Raw genomic sequence first — 22,532 nt, 5'->3', positions numbered from 1 at the left:
ATAATACAGACAGTATTTGGAGGGGGAAGGTTCTTAAAACTTTTCAGCCAGGAACTAAAAATGACTTTTTTTTTTCTTCCTGGGATCCAGGATCATTAAATCATACAAACTTTTCCTGTCATGTGGGGACCCACTAGAGGAGGGCCTGCGACTCATTTCAGGTCCCAACTCATAATCCAAACTAGCGATCTGTGAACTGGAATATATTGTTCATTTAACTTTATATCCTGAGGATTTTGATTATATATTTGAAGGTAACTTTCCCAACCAGAGAAGTTCTGTTCCTTATTAGGATGGCTGTTTAAAGTCAAGTTCAAATTCCCCACTAAACATAATGCAGGCCTCTTGAACAAAATTTTATTTTTTTAGGAGGCGTTCTGGTTGCCTAATGGATCTAATACCACATCACCGCAAAATCCATGGTTTCAATTCCAGCCAAAGACCTTTTTTGTATGTTATATCCCTTTTCTCCCCCTTGTTCTTATATACCATCGACTCGAAAAAGCCCAAAACATAATTTTAACATCTTTTTAGGACCCGCATTGAGTCTTAACTATAAATTTAATACTCAATACTCAGGACGGATCACCCCAAAAAAAAAATATTTGTCCCTTTACCTGTAGTGTTTATGTTGTTTATGTCAGAGATACCGGCCCGAGAGATGTCCATCTTCACTAAAATAAAAAGAAAATAAATGGCACTTGGCTTGTGGTCCTGAAAGCCCCAAAAGATAGATCTGAAAAAGTCAACAGTGATTTCTTTTTTCCAAAAATCATGTTTCATGTAGGAAAATATTTACTAACTACCCCCTGTGTATCTACAGAGCTAGGTAACGTAGCAGCTCAGCCAAGGAGGACACTATGAATGTTTGACATTCAATGAATATTTGACAATTCGATCAGGAGCCTGATAGGACGGCCGCACTCACAGTCGAATCATCGCTGTGTTTAAAATGTGGTTGAAACTGTTAATTCCATTAGAGAATGTACAAGAACGTAGCAAGCAAATGAACGATTCTCTGTTAAAATCAGCAGCGGGAAGCACATAGAAAAAGCTCATGGTCAAAAATGGTGTCTCTCTCTCTCTCTCTCTCTCTCTCTCTCTCTCTCTCTCTCTCTCTCTCTCTCTGTGGAATTCTATATTCAAGGGAGTTGAAATAGGCCCAGAAGTTTTATTTACAACCCTGAAAACCACCAGTGACGTTTGTCTGCTCCTTTGCTCCGTCTCAGTTCTACAGACAACCTACATACAAACACACACACACACAAAACTTAAAGATTTGACAGCCAGTAGACTATGGGCAAGACTTGACCACTGAGATTCAACTATGAAAATTCTTGGTCGGGGACATCTCACGCTGTCTCAATCAAGAATCTCGGGTCCACGAGTAGATGCATGCTTCCTTCTGCGCAGTAATACAATTTGTGGATGTAGTTTAATAGAAAGGAAATTGCTCCTATATAAAACAACAAGGTCTGATTATCTGTAATATCAGGGTAAAGATTTCTAGAAAGCTGTTGGTTTTCAAAGGGTTTTTTTCCCCACTTTGAGCACCACAAGCCAAGTGCCATTTAGTTCCATTAGGTTGGAGAGAAGGCAGACATCTCTATGGCAGATATCTTTTACACTCATCAACTCATACCGAAAAAATCTAGACTGATAAATAGCACTACAGATATATAATATAAATATGTATTTTTGATTCGGGGCTTAACTGTCCTTAAAGGCCACACATTTGCTTGTTGTTCTTATGAGAAAATCAACAAGTCCTGGGGATCCTTTACTCTAGCAGGATATAAATCAGATATACATCCATGTTCCCCCCAGCTCCATCATCTTTGATCAGTCGGCTAATAAGTAAAACGTCAGCGTTCATTTCCAGATGTAGATCAAGATATCATCCCTGAAACCTTTAAGTTGACTCCTCCTTCCCTCCCTGACTTGGATGCCTGTGAATGGAGATTGACTGAAAAGTTAAACTGTACATCATCATTACTCCTGGGTCAGAGCTGGGCTAAGTAGCCAATTGGCCGAGTCGTGACGCTAAACTGACATCTATTGGCCAAGTTGTGGCAGGGTAGGATGTTAAAGTCATTTAGACTCATCAGGCTAAGTGGACACAGTTGACTGAGAGGTCTCGAACCTCCCCACGTCTGGTTGTGGGTAGCTTTCTGTGCCAGCAATTCTCAATTAGAGCAGTGGATGAGAGGACATCTGGGCTGCTGAGTCTATGTCTGCCTGACTTATGTATGTTAATGTATGCCAACAGGCCTGAATTCATTTTACAAATGAACCATACATGTTTGTCTTTCTAACAATCAGTCAATCATGATGGTCAAGTTTGATCCAATATTGTGACAGCTTCAGAGTAGAATGAAGACTAACACATTTTGACTATTGAATATTCTTCATGTCTACCTAGGATGAATATTTGGTTAAAGCTGAAATCAGCAATATTTCTGTATGAACAATGGGTCAAATCTGGGTGAATACTTGATTCAGATTGGCTGCCGGGGGTCCGTTTGTTCCTGTTAAAGGAAACTATCTCTTTACTGTTGTAAATGAATGCACTGGCTGCATAGCATCAGCCTGTAAACCTCCAAAAACACCAGTAATGAAAGTCTGTTAGTGACATTCAGCTAAAAGAGACAATTGTGAAAGTGACATGATCACAAGGATGTCACATTTTCACAAGACATCACGCCATTGACCTTTTAAATAGAGCAGTTTCAGAGGAAGAAGGAGCAAATAGAAACAGTCGATAGCTTAAATGATAGAATATAGGAAGGTGAAGTTACTTCCTCCTCCTCATCCTCCTCCTTCTGCCCCTACCACTCCTCCTCCCATCTCCATCTCCTACCACACCATGCAACTCTCCTCGCTCTAAAAACTCACCTCCATCACTGTCCGGGTCGCACACGTTGCTCAAACCCTCTTTTGTCTGACTGACTGAGGTGAATGAAGATACTTTAAGGGGTGAGTGCTTCACATTTAATCATCTGGATGTTGTTGTTTTTTTCTTGATATATATTTTGTTCACCTCTCTGTCTCTCTGTGCTTTTCTCCTTCTCCGATGACATTACAGAGCTCGTGTCAGCGGAGATGTTGGCAGGTGCGTTAGTTCTGGGCACCATCCTTACAGCTTTACCAGGTGAGAGAAAAACACAAAAATACATCAGAAATGATGCCTTATTTCATCATGAGGTGTAAAAATTAGGTTTTAATAACTATATTCTTATTACTTTAGGGAATTAATCAGGGGATGCAAAGATGAACTGCTTAATTGTTAATTATTTGTATTGTTTTCCAGATGTATCATAAATGTGTCACACATGCTTTAAAGCAGGCAACAACAGTTGAAAAATGAATGACTGACTTATAGGATCCATTATGCACATAAGGACCTGCAGCCAGGTGCCCTTGCCTTTACGCTCAAGTTATTTATAAGTATTGATTGCCTTTTGTGCAAGGTAGTCAGCCAGGCAGGCAGTTAGCAGCACAGGATGACACCACGCTGCACATCAAGGCTCATTTTCACTGCTTCAATTTTATGTGTCACACTCTGAGCCGATCACTGCTGTGGTTTGACAAGTCTTTCTCTAAGGAGACACGCTGAAGGAAAACTTTTACTTGTTGGCAGTTGAAATTTACACTTCTTTTAGTCTTCCAATATGTATTCCCTAAACTTTGGTAGCTTATTTTATATGGCAAGCATTTTTTTTTTGTGGATGTGACTGCCAGTATACTTATTTGTTGGGAACCCTGAACTGGTCCTTCATTAAAACATGAGAAAAGAGTGAAACGCTGTGTAGGGTGCTCTGCATATGTTTTTACTGTGCATGTGTGTATGTATTTGTAGCATTTTCGATTCTTGTTGCTTGTGATTTTGCATTTTTGTGACATTTAATTGTCCTGCAGGTATCCAGAGCAGGTGGAGCGTGTCATTTTCCAGGAGGGAGATCTGTGTGTGGGCAGGAACAACTGTCACTCTGCCCTGCCGTTATGACTACCCATCAGGTATCAAATCCATCCACAAACCTTCTTTGTTCAGTTTCGCCTTTTCATGTTTTTATGTTTTTATTTTCAAATACCTATAATGATTAATAATGCCATAAAATGATCTGGATGCTGCATGCGTTCAAGCAACTAAGGTGAGCTCAGAAACTTAAAGCCTTGTTATATTTTGTGCCTATTTTCTCCTTCATGATTTTTGTGTGTTTCTTTGACTTCACAGGTCACACTGTGAAGCGGGTCATGTGGTTCCGTGTGTCTGCAGAAGGTCGCAGGGAGTTCGCTCACCACACTGACCCCAACGAGATCAGCTTGTCATACCGCGGACGTACCCGGTAGGAGAAACATACAATTATTGCTTTTTTCTAAAGCTAAATGGCATATAACATTAATGTAATTAATTAAATTTATTTATAAAGCGCTTTGCACAGGAAAAAAAAACACAAAGTGCTTTACAAGGGCATAAAAATAACATGCAAACACTGTCTAAACAGATATGTCTTAAGTTGACATTTAAAAGAATCCACAGACACTGCGGACCATAAGGGTGCAGGCAAAGTGTTCCACAGTTGAATGAATGAATAAATGCTTTATTTTGGTTACAAAAAACAACAAAAAACAACAAAAAAACAAAGACAACAAAATAAAATCATGTTTTTACTAAAGAATCCATCAGACAGCAACCGAAAAAGGAATAGGCTGAAGCCCCAAGGCTTTTGCCTCTCCTGTACCATCTACATGCATATACATTACATTATATACATTACATTAACTGAGTAATTAAATGTATGGCAAATTAAATGTGGGTTCCAGCTACATCGGGGGCAGCTACTCCAGCTGTTCAGTTCAGATTCGGGTTGTGAAGCTGAGTGATGCTGGCCAGTACCACTTCCGGTTTGAGACAGACCAACCACTGGGGAGATGGACCTCCCCGACCACCATCACACTTGATGTTACAGGTAGGTTCCTATGAACAAAAGCTGCTCCCAACTCATCCAGCCAGTGTTTATGTGCTTATGTAAATGTGTATTTTAGACCTCCAGGTCAATGTGCATCCAGCGAGACCCTCCAACATGTTTGGCTTCGGAGAGACTGTGTTTGTCGGCTGCCAGGCCAGAGGATGTGCTGCTCCAGGAAGAAGCCTTGCACTGTACAGGTGTGTTATTGTACATGTGAGAGTATTATCCATCCCCCAGAGGTCGTTCAGACCATATATTGTATGATTAACACTGTAAATATGATGCAATGCTCTGCACACAGGAGTGGACTAAATCTGGGTTCTTTTGAGAAATGGATGATTATCAACCGTTTTGACCAGCAGCATGTTGGAGCGTACACCTGTCGACCAATCCCACCACAGAACGTACAGTCCCCATCCCTCTCACTTGCTCTGGGGCGTGAGTAGTCTCAATCAAGCCAACCAAAACCAAAACAGACAGATTTTATTATAGCTGCTTGTATCTTAACCCTTAATAGGGCACTCATTGAAATACTTGCAAATTCCAAATTTCAACCCTAGAGAATATTTGAGGATATTAAATACTGTCGGAATGTGAAAAAAAAAAACATATGAAAATAATATTTTGAGAAAAAAGTTTACGAGATTAAAGTGGCAAATCTATGAGTAAAAAATGTGGCGATTAATGAGATTTATAGTGGTAAATCTGAGAAAAAAGTTGCTTTTTTCACACTTTCTTTTTGTAAATCTGTGACTTTTTTCACGCAGATTTGCCACCTTAAATCTCTTAAATCTGAGATTTTTTTTCTTGTAGATTTGCCACTTTAATCTAGTAAATTTGCAACTTTTTTCTCGAAATATTACCTGAAGTTACCAAATATAGTTCTTTGCCTGATAAAGGGTTAACATGCTTCCAGAGGGTATACTTGAAAGAAGTTTGATACAAGTATTGCTCTTATGTGTTTAATTGTTACTACATCGCCTTGTAAATACTGTGGCCACTAGAGATTTTTGCCTCACAAGTAAAATAAATAGACGTCTTAAAAAAAAATGCTTAATTTAACTTGTACTCTTTGTCCCAATTTCTTCCTCACATTCTTCTGTTCTCTCTTCCCCTCCAGACGATCCCCGCTCCACCTCCATATCAGTGTTCCCAGTTGGGGAGGTATCAGAAGGAGCGTCGGTCACTCTCACCTGCAGTAGTGATGCAGCTCCACCTGTAGAGAGCTTTGCATGGTTCAAAGGTACAGGGCAGCCCATGGTGTTTTCACTCATACACACTGCTCGGTGTACACATTCATTGCCTGTGTCGTTGATATGAGCTTACTGGTTGATGATGTGCTGTAATGTGAATTTTGCCCTGATGTTGGACGAGAGAAGGGATTTGTTGAAGCAGTTTTGGGGTTTTCCTGGACAGTTAGAAGTTTTCTGAACCTTTTGAAGAAAAAACATTATATCTCACAGCCTTCAAATCTTCATAATGTGAATGAATGTGCGCACTAATCTGCATGTGTGTCTTTATCTGCTCTCCAGACAAGGAGAGCGGCAGCATCCCGGACAGTTTTAGGCCTCAGCTCCGCCTGTCCCACCTCAAATACACAGACAGAGGAGAGTACTTCTGTGTCGCACGTAACTCACTGGGAACAGACCGCTCCAAACCGCTTCTACTCAATGTCACCTGTAAGTTTGCTGGCTGTTTGCATTGTTATCACAGTCAGGATGTCTTTGCCCCACTTCAAACACTCTGCAGTTCAGGATCAAAGCTTCATGCTGAGATCAGGGTTTTTAACATTTTGAGATCAACAAACCTTTGTAACCTCACACTGGTGCCTGGTTGTATGTTTCTATCTTAGGCCCTGTTGTGTAAATCAGTCAGAGGTTAGTCTGGGTTAAACTGATGAGGCATCAACTCTGTCTTTTTAAACTCTGATCATAATGTCAAGATCAGGTTGTATGGAAAGTAGGAAGTGATACAAACTCAAACCTCAAATTTTGGATAATTTTACTTTTGTCTCTATCAATATGCATCAAAATGCAATGTTGTCACTTAATATATTAGTCCTCTGACAAAAATTAATCTGGAATTATATTATAATGCAGTTTTCAAGCAAAAATGTCAAAAATTCACTGGCTCCACCTGCTCAGCTGTAAGGATTTGCTGCTGTTCTTTGTCATGATAATTAATTTTTGACAGTTGATAATATTCTATTGTGCTTTTCTTGACTCTGGTCTTACTTACATTGCAACTGTTCATACCTACAAATAAAAGGTCTGCAGGCTGCATCTTGTCATATCTCATAGTTTTGCTTGATTGATTGACTCCATCAGCCACTCATTGTCTCAGATAGGCACTAGTGCTGCCTGCACTTCACTTCAGCTGCACTTTTTCTATGAAAAGCTGTTGGTTACTTAAAGAGATCAACAACGGCGTGGACTAGACTAGGTAAAAAAAAACATGAAGATGACAGTAGCTGCTCCTGTCTGTCTCTCTGCTTGTTTAGACTCTCCAAAGAACACACGTGTGCTCGTGAGTCCTCCTGCTGACATCAGAGAAGGCTCATATGTGAACCTGAGCTGTGTCAGTCACGCCTACCCTCCAGCCAGCAGGTATGATGAATTCTTCTCCTCCAGGTATATCAGTTAATACCAGCCGATACATCATGAATATATGGTACAGTTTTACTCAGTCTTTATAGATGTATTTTGCTCTTTTTTCATGAACATGATTCCTGCATCTGTCATTGCCATTCTCATCTCCTTTTACTTGCATATAACAGTCTTAATGATATAGCACCTTCTTACATTTCTGACTTTTTAACTCTGTATAAACTAACAAGAGACCTTAGGTCCTCTCTCTGATGCTGATATTTTAAATGTCCGTAAAGTAGCCCACAGAATAAGTGAGGAAACTGCTTGTAGCTACTGCACCCCAAAACTGTTGTTTTTAATGCCAAACTGTAAAGCACATGTAGTTGCATTGTGTTTATGAAATGCACTACACAAATAAAGGTATTATTATTATTATTATTATTATTATTATTATTATTATAACAATATTATTATTATTATTATCATTATGCCATTTGTTCCTTTTCTGTCTTGTTTTCTGTTGTAAAAAACAACAACAACAAAACTGGGCAATATGGACAAAACCATTTAAACATTGATCAAAGATGATATCATTGCAAATTGGCCTGTCCTTTTATTTATTTCGTCATTATCATCATCATCCTTTTCACCATCCTCCCTGATGCAGGTATGCCTGGTATCGTATCATAGGGGACCAGGTGTTGGCTAAAGGAACCTTCCAGAACATGACGTTCCCCTCAGTGCGTGCTCACCTTGCTGGTCAGTACTACTGTACAGCATGGAACCGGTTAGGATACCAAACCTCCCCTGTTGCTACACTCACTATACTGTGTAAGTAGTGTGTGCATAGTTTGTATATATGTGTGTTCTGGATTGATATCATATTTACAAGGGATGGCTTTATCTGTTGTTGGTAAAAAATACTGATATTTATCTGAGGACATGCAGCTCAGTGACAGTGTTGTTGGAGGCTCTGATACCTCTCCTGTCTTAGCATGAATAACTTTTCTCTCTTTCTCACCCTATCTTTCCAGACACCTCTTCTCAGTCTCTACTTGTTTCTTTGCAGAACATTATTTACATTACAAAAACCTTCCTCAACAGTCTGCATCTATTTTTCTGTTCCTCTCTCCAGACCCTCCAAAGAACACCTCACTTCTGGCTCGTCCCTCCAGTGTGGTGGATGCTGGCCGACCTTTGACCCTGACCTGCAGCAGTCAGGCCAACCCAGCAGTGGACAACTTCACATGGCACCGCTTAGCTCTGGACGGGGGCTCTGTACAATGTTAGCATCGTAAAAATGTGGTTCCACTCAAGGTTAACATTACAAAATCATCAACAACTTACTCCATAACCTGTGCTAAATGTTTGTAGTCAGTAAGGCGTCATCCTCTGTGTGCCTCTGGACTGTCTGTTGGTTTAAAACAGTAAGCAGATCTTCTCCCTCTCTGTGCTTTCTCTGTCCTTTCCATGTAGCTTGGGGCAGCAAGTCCGGCCCTGTCTTCACCTTCTCAGAGGTCGGCCCGAGAGAGAGCGGCCAGTATTACTGTGAGGCGAGGAATCGAATTGGAGCCCACAGCTCTCCTGTCCTCACCGTACGAGTCAGAGGTACATAATGATTTGTGCACAGAAACTTTGTGCACTTCTTTATCTTAAGCTTGTCTGTCTAAGTGCTTTTAGCAAGACAAAAAGAAAGCATCACAATTTTTAATTTGTCAAATATCATTAGAATGTTAGCATTGTCAGTGTTGGTATTTGGCTCAAACTGTGTCAAGTCTGATCCAAAGAAGTTGGGACATTGTCTGAAAACATATTGTGCGTATTTTTATGTTTTACACAGCATCCCACCTTCCTTGGTATCAGGGTTGAATGCTAGACTCTTGTATAAGATTTTTCATGGAAATAGCCTCCCAACATTTGGTACACCATGCTGTGAGATCTTTAATATCATAGCAACCTTTAGACAAAAAAAACACGTTACAATGGAATATTTAATGTGGTAATTTAATGAGTTGTGAAGGTGTCAGACTTGCATTCACACTCAGTCTGAAGGCCTTTAGTGGTTCATCTCCGCTGACAACTGTTCCCTGACGCTCCCCTGCATTTACAGTAGTGGTTGTGTACGCTCTGAGTCACTGTGCATGCCGTTGTCACTTTAAGAAGTGTAATGGAAGAGATGAGGTGTCATTGATAAGCTTAGTGAAACGCCCCTGCCACATTTTTACATCTATGTTTCTGATTATCTGAGACAATGACCCAAAAAAAAGATTGTTTCTCTGAGGGATGTTTGGTTAGGTTTCTGTGTGTTTGACGTGATGAGTGATGAAACCTCCCTGTCACTATCACTGCATGAGGTCCAGGCTCTATATTCTTCTTTATATATTGTCTCATGGTTTTCAGTGTTTTTCTATGAGTCATGGTGAGTCATGTAAAGCCCTCTCACTATGAGGGGAGTGGAGGGGTGATGAGGTGTTGTGGAAAACTACTATTTGTGTCTAGACAGCTGAAGAAGTGGAGTTAGGTTTGGAAATCAGAACTGGAAACACAAGTCTCAAGTCTAGACGCCTGCACGATGATGCACAGCTCTTTCCCCCTGTTCTTCACTTTCTTCATTTCTATTTTGAGATCAGTTGCACTTCTATTTTTATTCACCTTATGTTAACCCTTTACTTCCCCTCTTTTCTTCTTCTTTTTATTCATTTTGATAACCTCTATTATCCTCCCACTGCCAGGTCGTCTTAAGGTCATTGCCCTGGCGTCAGCAGTAGGGGTGTCTGCTGGACTCATCACTCTCACAGTGGCCATTATGATCAGGTGACAGGAAGTACACTGCTAATTACTCACTCCTATTTCTGTACTCTTCCACATGATATTAGAAAAAAATGCAAATTTCTTGTTTTTTCCATTGCTTTTGTGATAAGAGTCATTACTTGGATATGGTTTAAATAACATTGTCCCTGTGTCTTCACAGTAAGAACATGCACAGAGTAGACATGGAGTCAGGGGAAGTAGTAAACAAGGTACATATTATTATCATATTATCACTATTATTTTAATAAGTATTATAATGACACAACATCTTCAGTTTTTGTTTAACCTTTGGCTGACAGTTATAAAAGGATTTCTGTTTATTAAAAACAACCCTCAGTTTTATACTTTGTCTTGTTCTGTGTGTGTGTGCGTGTGCGTGTGCGTGTGCGTGTGCGTGTGTGTGTGTGTGTGTGTGTGTGTGACCCCAGCGTCCATCAGTGACAGCTGACACTGTGTTCTATGAGTCAGCTCAACAGACCTTTCCAGTGAGAAAGGGCAAGATGTCCGACATACCGGTACGCAACTCCGTTCACAATAAGAGTCTTAAATAACACTGAAAAATAATGACAATAATAACAAATTATATGAATTTTTTAAAATATTCTCTGTTTATTTGTAATTCTGTGTGTGTGTGTGTGTGTGTGTGTGTGTGTGTGTGTGTGTGTGTGTGTGTGTAGGAGGAGCCAGAGGACTTGAGTGACAGCGCCCACCCCGCCATCGTTCCTCTAAAGGATGCTCCACCAATTACAGAAGTTGAAACTCACAGCCCAGCCCGCAACTACATCACTGTCCACTACTCCAAGTTATCCAGGTACACACACCTGCATTCTTTCTAATGGACGCCACTGTCCAGTTGTACAGAAGTCTATGAGAAAATGACCCTACTTCTAACTTGATTTATTACCTCATGGAAAATTTTCCATGGTCCCAATCGTTAGTTTAAAGTCTTTTTCAATACAGCATGATGTTAATTTTGTAAATTGTGGTAATATTTAGCTGTGGCTCAGTTAGTAGAGCTTTCTTCCCCGACCATGGCAGCTACATGTCGAAGTATCCTTGAGCAAGATACTGAACCCCAAATTGCTCTCGATGCTGCGTTCATCGGTCTGTGAATAAATTCCCAATGGTGGCAGGTGGCACCAGTGTGCCCTGGTAGCCTCGGCCACCAGTATGAATGTGTGTGTGAATGGGTGAATGAGCGTAGAGTGTAGTGTAAAGCGATTTGGATAAAAGTGCTATATAAGTGCACCCCATTTACCATTTACCATTTAAATTGGATAATAAAGCAGGGTATGTTTTAGGGCGTGGCTACCTTGTGATTGACAACTCAATTTGTAGACAAGTCATTGGCACAGCAACCTTTCAGTCAGGATGGAGATTTAGCAAATGTTAATTACAGGTGAATAATTCACAGACAGAAAGACCCTCAGTTCTACACAGGTCAGATAAAATGCTTTCCCTATTTACTTTTTTCCCCAATTGTTCTGACATCCTGGCATACAACAGCTATCCATCATGCTCATTCTGTATAAATAAAGCAGGCAAAGACACTATGTGCTCGCAGTTATTTGCCCAGCAATACTCCCGCTTTCCTGCCAATATGGTGGTGTTTTGATTTTGATTGCTGAATGTGGGATTGTATTACTACTGGATAGGAACATTTTGATTGCCTAAAAATGTCTTGTTCTGCATGTGGTTGTACTAAAAGACACCGACTGTTGATTATTTTGTTTCTATGTAATAATAGCCTAATCAATCAGTTAAAATGAATTACAGATGCACCTTGCTACCGAAGTGAGCTAGCTACATGTCTTGTCCAAATATGGTAAATTCCCAAAAATAAGATGGTGATGGCCAAAATGACAAACTGTCATCATGGCTACGGCTTATTTTATAATTCTTCATACAGTCCTATAATTTCTTTCTCTCTCTCTCTCTCTCTCTCTCTCTCTCTCTCTCTCTTTCTTTCTCTCTCTTTGTCTCCTTCCCTTGTGTCCTTCTTCCCACTTTTCACTCTGTCATTTGCACCATCTGTCAGAGCTGTTGACCACAGCAGCAATCTACTGTTTCATGTCCTGCATTTTATTTTACAACCACACTGGCCCTCTTGCTTTCTTCTTTATCTTCCTGTCATCACCTTCTCTCTAGTCCCCTTACTCTGTCCACTCCTTGTCTTTTGCTCTGTCTTTACTCTCTTTCCTCTATGATATCCAACACCTTCCTCCTGTTTATGAGAGGGTAATAAATTTCTCATCCCAGTTTTGGACTTTAAAAAACATTTTAACGGTTCTGGAGCAAAATGAAGACCTGCTTTTATGATTTGATCGAGTCCATGTCCAGATGAACTCATATGGTTACTGTTTGTTGTTGCTGTTGGTTCAGTGTGGACCAGGTGCAGGTCCACAACCTGCCACTGGGGGGTGATAAGAAGCCGAAAGATTCCTCCAAGGTTGTTTACACTTTACTGCACCAACCTCGCCACTGACCCAGAGAAAAAAGCCACATCAGGTATGACACTTTACAGCTCTTGCTTTTATTATTTACAAACTTCCCAGGCATACTATGTCCAGTTTTGTGTACTTGAAATGGGTCCCTTCATAAACTTATACGTTATACACATAGGAATGTGTCACATACAGTGTGGTCCCAGTATGGAATTTATGAGGTTTTACAGTAATACAGAGATCCAATAATCCAAAATAATCCAAGTGGTTGTCCAGAAAGAGAAAAAGCCACACAAAAGGACAAGAACAGTTTAACATTTAGAGTTTACTTGTTTATTTTAATAATGTACCAAATATGAAGAGTCTCAGTGGTGCAACAACCAAAACCAGACAGGAGGAAAATTTAAACAGCTGAAAGAAATGTTTTCTGTTTACTTACATGTTTCTTCTCTTGTTATTCTAAGCAGTTCTACTTTTTTCCACTCTCCTTTCCCATGTTTTTCCTCAGCTGTTCAACACATCAACCCTCCACATGTGAACCAATCACTTTACTCCCATTCACAGTGTAGGACAGGAAACGACTCTAAGTGAACTCTGAAGATGCCTTACGCTGTTCTGGTTCAGGCCTGTCGTTCTCCATAGTTCACCAGACCACAAGGACTGCATGTGGTCCTGGTGCTGACTGGGAGTCTGGCTGCTAAACTGTGTTGCATGTTTTTTCTCTTTGTTTCTATGCATCTTACTGTGTGCTGCCTGATGAAGCAAAAACCGCTTCAGAAACAATTACAAAACAAAAAGTAACATTCACCCCGTTGGCCACTTTGCTTGCATCCATATCCACAGTACAGGCTTCATCTGCTGTTGCTCTTTAGTTAATAGCTGAAGTACAAGTAAATGTAGATTTGCATCCTCTGTCCTCTGAAATATGATATTCATTTGTATTTAAATATATTGGTCTCCAACAAAAATTATGCTCAAAGGCATATTAGTGGAAGAAACCTGTAGGAAAGGATTTGTCATCTATAAACAACATGTGATATTTGACCCAAATGTTTCCACACTGTATTCAATGTTCTAAATTGTGATCAGGCTGATTTTGATGCTGATGCTGCAACATTTATTCAGTTAATATAGCTTAATATTGCTTCCATTAAATCACCCTTTTCCATTTGTATGTCAGGTTAGCAAAGTCAGCAAAAATCCTTAATGACATGTTGTAGTTTGTTACACTGGAGAAAAAGTAGTTTGAATGTATGCTGCTATTTTTATAGTTCACAAACTATGAGAAAGATTAGAAGGCCACAATGTATGAGTTTGGATTATTATTTTTTGTTGTTGTTTTCCTTCGTCAAAAGCATCATGCTCGTTTAAATCAACCAAAAATTCACCATGTTAACTTAATAGCTTCTTTCATTTCAGTAAAAGTGACTAAAAATAGTCTGTTTTGGGATGCTGAAGATTTAAAATTCCTGACAGTGATTAAAGCTTGGTTATTTAGCAAGCATTGCTAACAACAAAAAAATACTGATAATGAAACTGATAATAAAGATATGTTATCTAAAACATCAGCATGTGCATTATTTTAAATCAACACCACAATTTGAGTATTAGATTTAAAATGTTCTTTCTCCTGCTTTCTCTATTCTTTACTCTCCTCTCTGTTTTAACAATTTATAACTGAAAGTGAAATGTTATTTGACCTGTTTATGATGCAAAGTTCGTCTCACAAAAATCTATTTTATCAGCTTATTTATGTATTTATTGTTTGATTAACTTGTGATGACGAATTTGGGGCAGTTGATTGCACAGTTATATCCACAATGACACTGAACCAGGTGTTACTTCATTGTTGTCACGTTCTTTTCGGTATCTTTCACCACAGACAGGATTTGTGGTTGCTACATCTTGGCATTTTTTTTACAAAAAATCCAGACTGGCATCATGGCTTCACATGCGACGGTTAAACTTTGCAGTAAGAACAACCATACTATGACACAAATTCTAGCCTCAACCTTTTTCTTGCATTACACATCACTCAACATCACTCCGGTCCGTTAAGCATTAACTTTACTTTTCTGAAATCTTGCTCTCTAACCTGTGTGGTGCAATAAATGTGTCACTATCATGTACTTGTTATATTTCCTCTCTAGATGGAGAGCTGTGGTTGAAGTATTTGCGTTGGGTAATGCGTTTAAAGTTATGACATTAAGTAAAAAGTCAGTACTTCATAATGCCATAATAATTGAGACAAAAAGCAGACAGAAGATTTGCACACTCCACTGATGACTTCCAGTAATTTAATTCATGAAATGAATGTTTTGATGTGACAGAGATCTATGCCAGGCATGGTCAAATAATAATAATAATAATAATATTTATAATAATGATGGAGACCTACACAGATAAACCTACTGAGAGTGAAGTATGTTGAAGTGATCATAGGTCCCCTCATTGATGTTTATATGAATAGTTATATGGTCCAGTAACACCACCCTGTGGACAAGGATAGATCACTTCAGTGATGACAATGTGAGACCAGCTGTTTCTGACATCTGTGCCACTGTTTTCTGTTTTTTCTGCCAGATTCAAAATGGCTTTAAACTAAAAACCTTTAGGGGAAATGATCTCACTAGACAAAGGGAACATTGTAAACCTCTGCAGTCAGATCACAAAGCTGTCTCACCCAGTGAATTTTGCTTGAGGGTGCAAGATATAAGGAATTTGATTCATATGGATCTTCCAACTTTATTTAACTCACCTTCTCTCACATAAGACATTCAGTCTACAAAGAGCTTGATCACCAAAATCCTGTCGAGACACCGACAGATGGCACAGGATCCATCTATTCATTGCATTCAGTGTTTTATTGCATCAGCACTCTTTTTGACTGGCAATGGCACATGCACAACCCCACTTATTTTTACGTTTGAATACCCTGACTATGGATAAGTAGCTCATGCAACCACACTTCACTAAATCAAAACTGTTCCTTTCAATATGATCCACAAGGTTGCAGGGTGACAGCTGTGTTCTGCTGGATAGTGACTATATATTCTGCACAGTGTTGCCTGTTGTGTGTCTTCAAATTGATGTGTGCTGTAAAACCAATCGATCTATTGTCCCCGTCTTGTTTCCCCCACATCTCAGGTCTCAGGTTTTATGTGTTTGTTCAGATCATAATATGTGAGGCTTTCTCACTTTCTATGATTAATGCTGTGATGTCAGTATGATGGCAGGAAGTAGGGAGGGGACATCCTCCTACTTCTGCTTTTCACTCAACAAAATCACCCCCAGGAATGTACAAAGCAATAATTCAGCTTGTTTTAGTCGGTAAGTACTATTTATTTTAATACACAATTTTCTTTTGTTTTTTTTCAAAACTGTATATACATCTCTGTGTGTATTCATCTATTCATTTTTGTCCTGGATCATGATTTTGCAGGTTGATTTTAACAATGGAAAGTTTGATTCTGATTATTCTGCTAGTTATGCCAGGTAAGGAAAATCATATTTTTAATTCATGTATCACAAAAGTGTTAACTGCAATCAAACTGCTGCTTAAAACTTTTAAAACAAATGTATGCATTTCATAATTATTTCAATAATTTTATGGACCTTCTTACCAAATCCTGTGGGGAACAGAGCTACAGCTACATTTAATTGATTATATCTTTTTATGATATCAAAAGGTGTCTGGAGTGAAGCCTGGAAAGTGACTTTTGAAGATCAGTGTGCTTTGAAAGGGACATCGGTAGTCATCAAGTGCAAGTATGAATATCCTTCAGGTCAGCGAGTCACTGAAGGCGGCTGGTATAGAGCCAAGTATGTATATGGCAGGCGGAGGCTGTCTCGCCTTTCAACACCCTCCACACCTCCAGATCACTTTAAGTTTGTGGGCAACGCCTTTGGTGACTGTAGCCTTAAGGTCAATGGTGTACAACACAGGGATGAAGGAGCATACGCTTTCGGTTTTGTGACAACACATGACAGATGGACAAGTAAATCATCAGCCTATTTGTCCGTCACAGGTATAAAAAAAAATGTAATAATCTAAAAAACGTTAGATTCCACAAATTTATATTTATTTTAGTAAAATGAATCTGCTTTTGTTTCAATATCAGAATTGACCGCTGTGGTACAGCCGAGGACTGTGACAGAGGGAGATAACGTCAGTCTGACCTGTATGTCAGGATGTCCTACACATGTAAACACTGTCTGGTTCAGAGATGGACAACGGGTGCAAAATCCAGTCTTCCAGGCCGGGAGCGAGGATGCTGGGAGGTACCACTGTGCCGTCCTGGGACAAGAGATGGTCAGATCTGCTTCCAGAGCTCTGAATGTTCTTTGTAAGTTCATGGATAATTCTTACAAACAGCTTTTCAAAGCTTTAGTTGTGATGCAATGTGCCGGTGTCTCGGTAATTTTGAAGCCTTAATGAACCTAAATTCTTTAATGTGGTGCCGTAATAATGTTTAAGCCACAAGAGGCTGAACAACTCTACTGCACTAAATAGGACTAAAGAGATTCATGTTTTTTTTCAGGTGAGTTTTACTTTTGCAATGCACTTTAAAGACAAAAGACATAAGTTCCTAAGCCACAATATACTGGCCTTTATGTTAAGAGTGCATGGATAAATTTAAACTCTCGCTACAAGGCGTTATCTCTATGGGTGTACTTCAGCCTTGAAAGAAGTATTACAAACAAACAAAAACAGCCTAACATCCTAATCTTCTCTCAATCAGATGCTCCGAGTAATGTCACACTGTCAGTGAGTCCATCAGTCGCCAAAGGAAGTTTAGTGACTCTCACCTGCAGCAGTGATGCCAATCCTCCTGTGACACACAGTGGATACAGCCTGTATAAAGGTGGACTCTTCATCAGTTCAGGACAGAATCATACCATCTCTGACATCCAGCTCAGCCACAATGGACTGTACTACTGTCAGGCAACCAATAATATCAGCAGGAGGGGCATCAACCTGATTAATTCCACTGAGCTTCACCTGGATGTCCAGTGTAAGTAAAAAAAAAAAAAAGTAAAAAGCCCCACCTATGCCCTTTCCCACAGGCAACTAATCTATTCTCTCTTCAAAAGCCACCAGACTCCTTTGACAAAAAATGTAATTTTACCTAGCAGGACACAGGAGTCACTGGTTACTGCTGCCTCAATTGGTTTGTTCGTGTTAGCTTTGTTAGCTAACCAAAAGAGACAGCAGTCAACCTTTAAAATCAAGCATGTGTGATCCCTCATTATGGATAATGGCCTAAGTACGAGCAATCTAATGATAGCTGGATTTAAAAAAAAAAAAAAAAACTTTTATTGTTTCATTTGAATGATTTTTAGAGGCCTGGAGAGGTGAATGCATCTGATACGTCCAAAGAAAAATCCCAAACATAAAGGCATATTTGTGTATGTTCTTCTCTTTCAGCACTTCTGTTATCACTTTATTTCCTTTAAACATTTTTGCAATCCCTCACATTCAATCACCAGGGTGGCAACTACTGCTTTAGTAGATTATCTTCTTCTCTTGTACTTTGAGAGCACTTTTGATTTCACTCTCATTTTGGAATAAAACATGTGCCATGGGGGTTTTTTTTCAGATCGTCCAGAGAATATTTCCATTTTAATGGACCCGCCACATGTTGTTGAGGGCAGCAGTGTGATTCTGACCTGCAGCAGTGTTGCTAACCCCGCAGCTGACAACTACACCTGGTACAGAAGCACTGTTTCCAGCTCCATGCTCCAGGTGGGATCAGGACAGGTGCTGTCTCTCTCCTCTGTGGACGCGTCCCACACTGGACTCTACCTCTGCATGGCCAGGAACCAACTGGGGGAAAACAACTCAACTGAGATGCTGCTGGCAGTGAAGGAAAAGTACAGAGGTATGTGTCATCTTTGTCTATTACTGCTGTTGTTCCTCTACAAAAATTATTCTAGTTTTGTATTTAAAGCAGCAGAAGTGCTTAGTCTGCCAATCCACCTCCAGCAGTCTAACCATACAGAGTGTTTCTCCTCAGGTGGACAGACATTAATAACTGGAATTGGAGTTTCTATTTTTGCGACACTTGTGTTCGCTCTTCTTTTGTTCTGGTGAGTCAATGAATAACTCATGTCATTTTTACTGTTCACCATCTCTTTTTCCACATATTGTGTAACTTCAGTGATGTGTAATGTTGCCATGGCTGCATGTGTTATATGCATGCGCTATATGTGTCATCTTAATTTCCACTCTGTTCTCACTTCTAACCACACAGGTTTATACACATGCCTTTTGCTCAGGAACAGTATTATTAACATGTTGATTATTTTTATATTATTTTGGAGCTGTGCTTTGTGTTTGAACATATCAAACAAATAAATGTATTTGTAATATATACAAATACATTACTAACACAAGTTAGTTAGTGTCATTAGTAACTATTCAAAAGAGCTTTATTATCCTGAATCCCCCCCAAGATGGCATGCTGTGTAAAATGTAAATACAAACTAAATGCAATTATTCAGAGTGAATATTTACAAAAATGAAAGTTTATCAGTGTGAACATAAAATATACTTTCTTTGTGCAGTTTATTTTATCTCATAAAGATTCTGCAAAATATTGCATTCTGTTTATTCACATTTTATGTCCTACCTTTTTTCAGATTTTTGGGTTGTAGATACAGTATTCCATAAATTATTTGCAAAGAGATGTATTACTGTATGTTATGCTGGATAAGAAAGCTCTTTTTTCCAATAAACTAATGATATTCTGCAGTTCACTTTTAACACAGTAAAAGAAATGGCTGGTCAGTGAAAATCTGTGGTGACTGAGCAGCAGTTTAAAGAAGTATTACAGCTGCTGGGTTTCTCATTATTGCTTAACAACTTCTCTAAAAAGGTCAAACAATAAGGCATGCTCCTTTCTGAGTGGTGAAACATGAATGTTTTTCATCTTTATGTATTGATTGATTTTGTTGTCTTTGTAGGCTAAAACAGAGGACCCGTGCAGAGAAAAAAGTGAGTACATCTAACTATTAAATCACAGATTAAACTCTAATGATTAACTGTCATAGATGTAGATGCTATAAGAAATACAGTGTAAATACCAAAACAGTCAATACAGGAAGAAATGCACACAACCCGTATTCAGAATCTGAGCCCTTAAACGAGCCACAATGACTTCCAATGAGGCTGTGATGTCACATCACAACTATAATATATACACGTATTAAGTGCCACTATAGTCCTGATATACAGTCATTCCTCTGCTGCAAAACAGACAGAGCAGAGGAAGTGGGCTTTTTGAGACAGGCAGAGGATGAGTACAGATATATTTAGACAGTATAAGAAAACAAATGTGTCTTTTTGAGCATTAAAGCATGTAGTTGTTCTAGAACCTGAAAATAATCCTTAAGTTCCCTCTCAAGCACAGACAAAATACCTTTAAACAATTTTAAAGACATTCTCAGACTGCATTTTTACAAAACTTATTAAACCTATTTAAAGAAGTGAAAAAGCTGAGCTTCCTGTGGAGTTTTCATTTTATTAAAAGTTCTTTCTAGTCTTTTCTTTATATTGTTTTGCTAATGCATTACCAAAACCTTTAGTGAAGCAAAAAGCACATGCTTACAAGTTCCAAATGGGCACCTACAGTGGAAAAATAAAGCAGTTAAAGCAGAAAAATGAAAGTGCTTGTTTCTTGTGTCCCTTCCAGCAGACTGTGTACGAGGACCCGAGGTCTTCAGCCTCTGAAGATCCATCTAACAGCATTTATGCTAACATCTACACGTTGCCAACTTGTCCTCCACCTGCTGCTCAGGACATCATTCCTCGATCACAGAGGCACCATGAACATGATGTAAATAAGATGCACAGACATGAATGTTTAACATTATTTTAACTCACACAGTCAGATTGGAATAAAGTGACTCCTCTCCTCTCCCCGCAGGCCCCTGAGTCTAATGAAGATGAGGTTACCTACTCAACAGTGACCATAAAACCCAGAAACCCCAGTCTTCCACATCGCATGGACCACAGCAGAGCGCCACATGACTCCTGGTAAGTTAAATGTTGACCCGATCGCAGCGCTATAGTGTCACTTTGACCTTTTTAAATTTCCATTGTCGATCAATAGAATAGGATTTAAAATTATTAAATTGACTTAGATTGAAGTTGCTTCACCTTCACTCTCAGAACACTAAACTTTGCTCAGAATTAAGAATTATTTATTAATCTCCAAACATTTTAGATGCTCAGGCTTAATAACATTACAATCCAGCTCCATCACGTGCAATATGAGTATAATCGTAAATTGGAAACTTCTCTTCAGGTCATTAACCCTTTATCAGGCAAATAACTATATTTGGTAACTTCAGGTAATATTTTGAGAAAAAAGTTGCATATTTGCTAGATTAAAGTGGCAAATCTACAAGAAAAAAAATCGCAGATTTAAGAGATTTAAAGTGGCAAATCTGCAAGAAAAAATTGCAGATTTACGAGAAAAAAGTGGGGAAAAAAGCAACTTTTTTCTCCCAGATTCACCACTTTAACCCTTAATAGGGCACTCATTGAAATACTTGCAAATTCCAAATTTCAACCCTAGAGAATATTGGAGGATATTACATACAGCCAGAATGTGTAAAAAAAAAAAAAAAAACATACGAAATAATATTTTGAGGAAAGAGATTAAAGTGGCAAATCTACAAGAAAAAAATGCGCAGATTTATGAGATTTAAAGTGGTGAATCTGGGAGAAAAATGTTGCTTTTTTCCCACTTTTTTCTCATAAATCTTTTTTCGCGCAGATTTGCCACTTTAAATCTCTTAAATCTGCGACTTTTTTTCTTGTAGATTTGCCACTTTAATCTAGTAAATTTGCAACTTTTTTCTCAAAATATTACCTGACTCTAACTACCAAATATAGTTCTTTGCCTGATAAAGGGTTAATCCCACAAATTCCCAGAAATATTGTTACAGAGGATATGACCTCTATAGTAGCTACCGAGCTAATAATAGACTTAAGTTTGTGAATAAAAGGAATGCTTGGTTAAAGCATCTGAATGTAAGGCATCAAATCTGCTATCACCATGTTATCGTCAGGGTGACAAATAACATAATTTCCTTCTCAGGTCCACAGCTGGAGAGGATGACAACTCTGTGATCTACGCTTCACTGGCAAAGTCCAGCTGAATTTGATTGAAACCTTTCACTCCTTTGGATGTTTCATTATCATCAAGAAATTCATCTAACTCTTAAGTGGGGCTGGGAATTGTTTAAATATTTTAAGGTTACAGATACCTTGACTTCTGGATTTTATAAAAGAAATTATGAAAAAAAGAAATTTCCTCACACCAATCTTTATTTTTAAGCTCATTTACACTTATGTGACAAGCATCTCAAAATACAATAACACACACATGTGGGCAGTGGCGGTTCTAGACCAATTTTACTGTGGGGGCCAAGGAGGGGCCAGTGTTTAATCAGAGGGGCACATTAGCACATGAAAAAATGGCAAAGATGATATTTAAGCATTCAAAATCTTTGAATGTCTTGAAAGAGACACAACATGACCAAAAAAGACACAAAATGAGAAGACAGAATAACCAAAAAAACACACACACAGAAGACATAAAAATGACAAAAAAAGACACAAAATGACCAAAAAAAGACACAAAATAACTAAAAAAGACACAACAACAGACACAAAATTACAAAAAAAAAGACACAAAAAAGACACAACA

The 22,532-nt window shown here is 38.9% G+C and overlaps 2 protein-coding genes across 2 annotated transcripts; both read left to right on the top strand.

Annotated features, from left to right (window-relative positions):
• The first annotated feature begins 1,133 nt into the window (after window positions 1-1,133).
• On the top strand, window positions 1,134-14,375 carry si:dkey-33i11.1 (sialoadhesin). Its single transcript, XM_059338364.1, has 19 exons — window positions 1,134-2,976; window positions 3,086-3,151; window positions 3,919-4,017; window positions 4,235-4,346; window positions 4,825-4,970; window positions 5,047-5,167; window positions 5,272-5,408; window positions 6,091-6,213; window positions 6,503-6,649; window positions 7,471-7,576; window positions 8,226-8,389; window positions 8,694-8,843; window positions 9,035-9,166; window positions 10,291-10,372; window positions 10,530-10,578; window positions 10,798-10,884; window positions 11,047-11,180; window positions 12,752-12,877; window positions 13,322-14,375. The coding sequence occupies exons 2-18, from the start codon at window positions 3,103-3,105 to the stop codon at window positions 12,852-12,854; spliced, it is 1,941 nt and encodes a 646-aa protein (XP_059194347.1). The 5' UTR covers window positions 1,134-2,976; window positions 3,086-3,102; the 3' UTR covers window positions 12,855-12,877; window positions 13,322-14,375.
• Window positions 14,376-15,390: 1,015 nt separating this feature from the next.
• Window positions 15,391-22,504, top strand: LOC131976623 (B-cell receptor CD22-like). The gene is made up of 11 exons (XM_059339736.1): window positions 15,391-16,143; window positions 16,256-16,308; window positions 16,503-16,841; window positions 16,935-17,159; window positions 17,556-17,828; window positions 18,414-18,695; window positions 18,831-18,903; window positions 19,780-19,810; window positions 20,508-20,651; window positions 20,742-20,851; window positions 21,921-22,504. The coding sequence occupies exons 1-11, from the start codon at window positions 16,040-16,042 to the stop codon at window positions 21,979-21,981; spliced, it is 1,695 nt and encodes a 564-aa protein (XP_059195719.1). The 5' UTR covers window positions 15,391-16,039; the 3' UTR covers window positions 21,982-22,504.
• The last annotated feature ends 28 nt before the right edge of the window (window positions 22,505-22,532 follow it).

This window comes from Centropristis striata, chromosome 8 (assembly GCF_030273125.1).
Source record: "Centropristis striata isolate RG_2023a ecotype Rhode Island chromosome 8, C.striata_1.0, whole genome shotgun sequence".
Lineage (NCBI taxonomy): Eukaryota > Metazoa > Chordata > Actinopteri > Perciformes > Serranidae > Centropristis > Centropristis striata.
The sequence above is the reverse complement of the archived record's forward strand: the minus strand, read 5'-3'. Positions and strand labels throughout refer to the sequence as shown.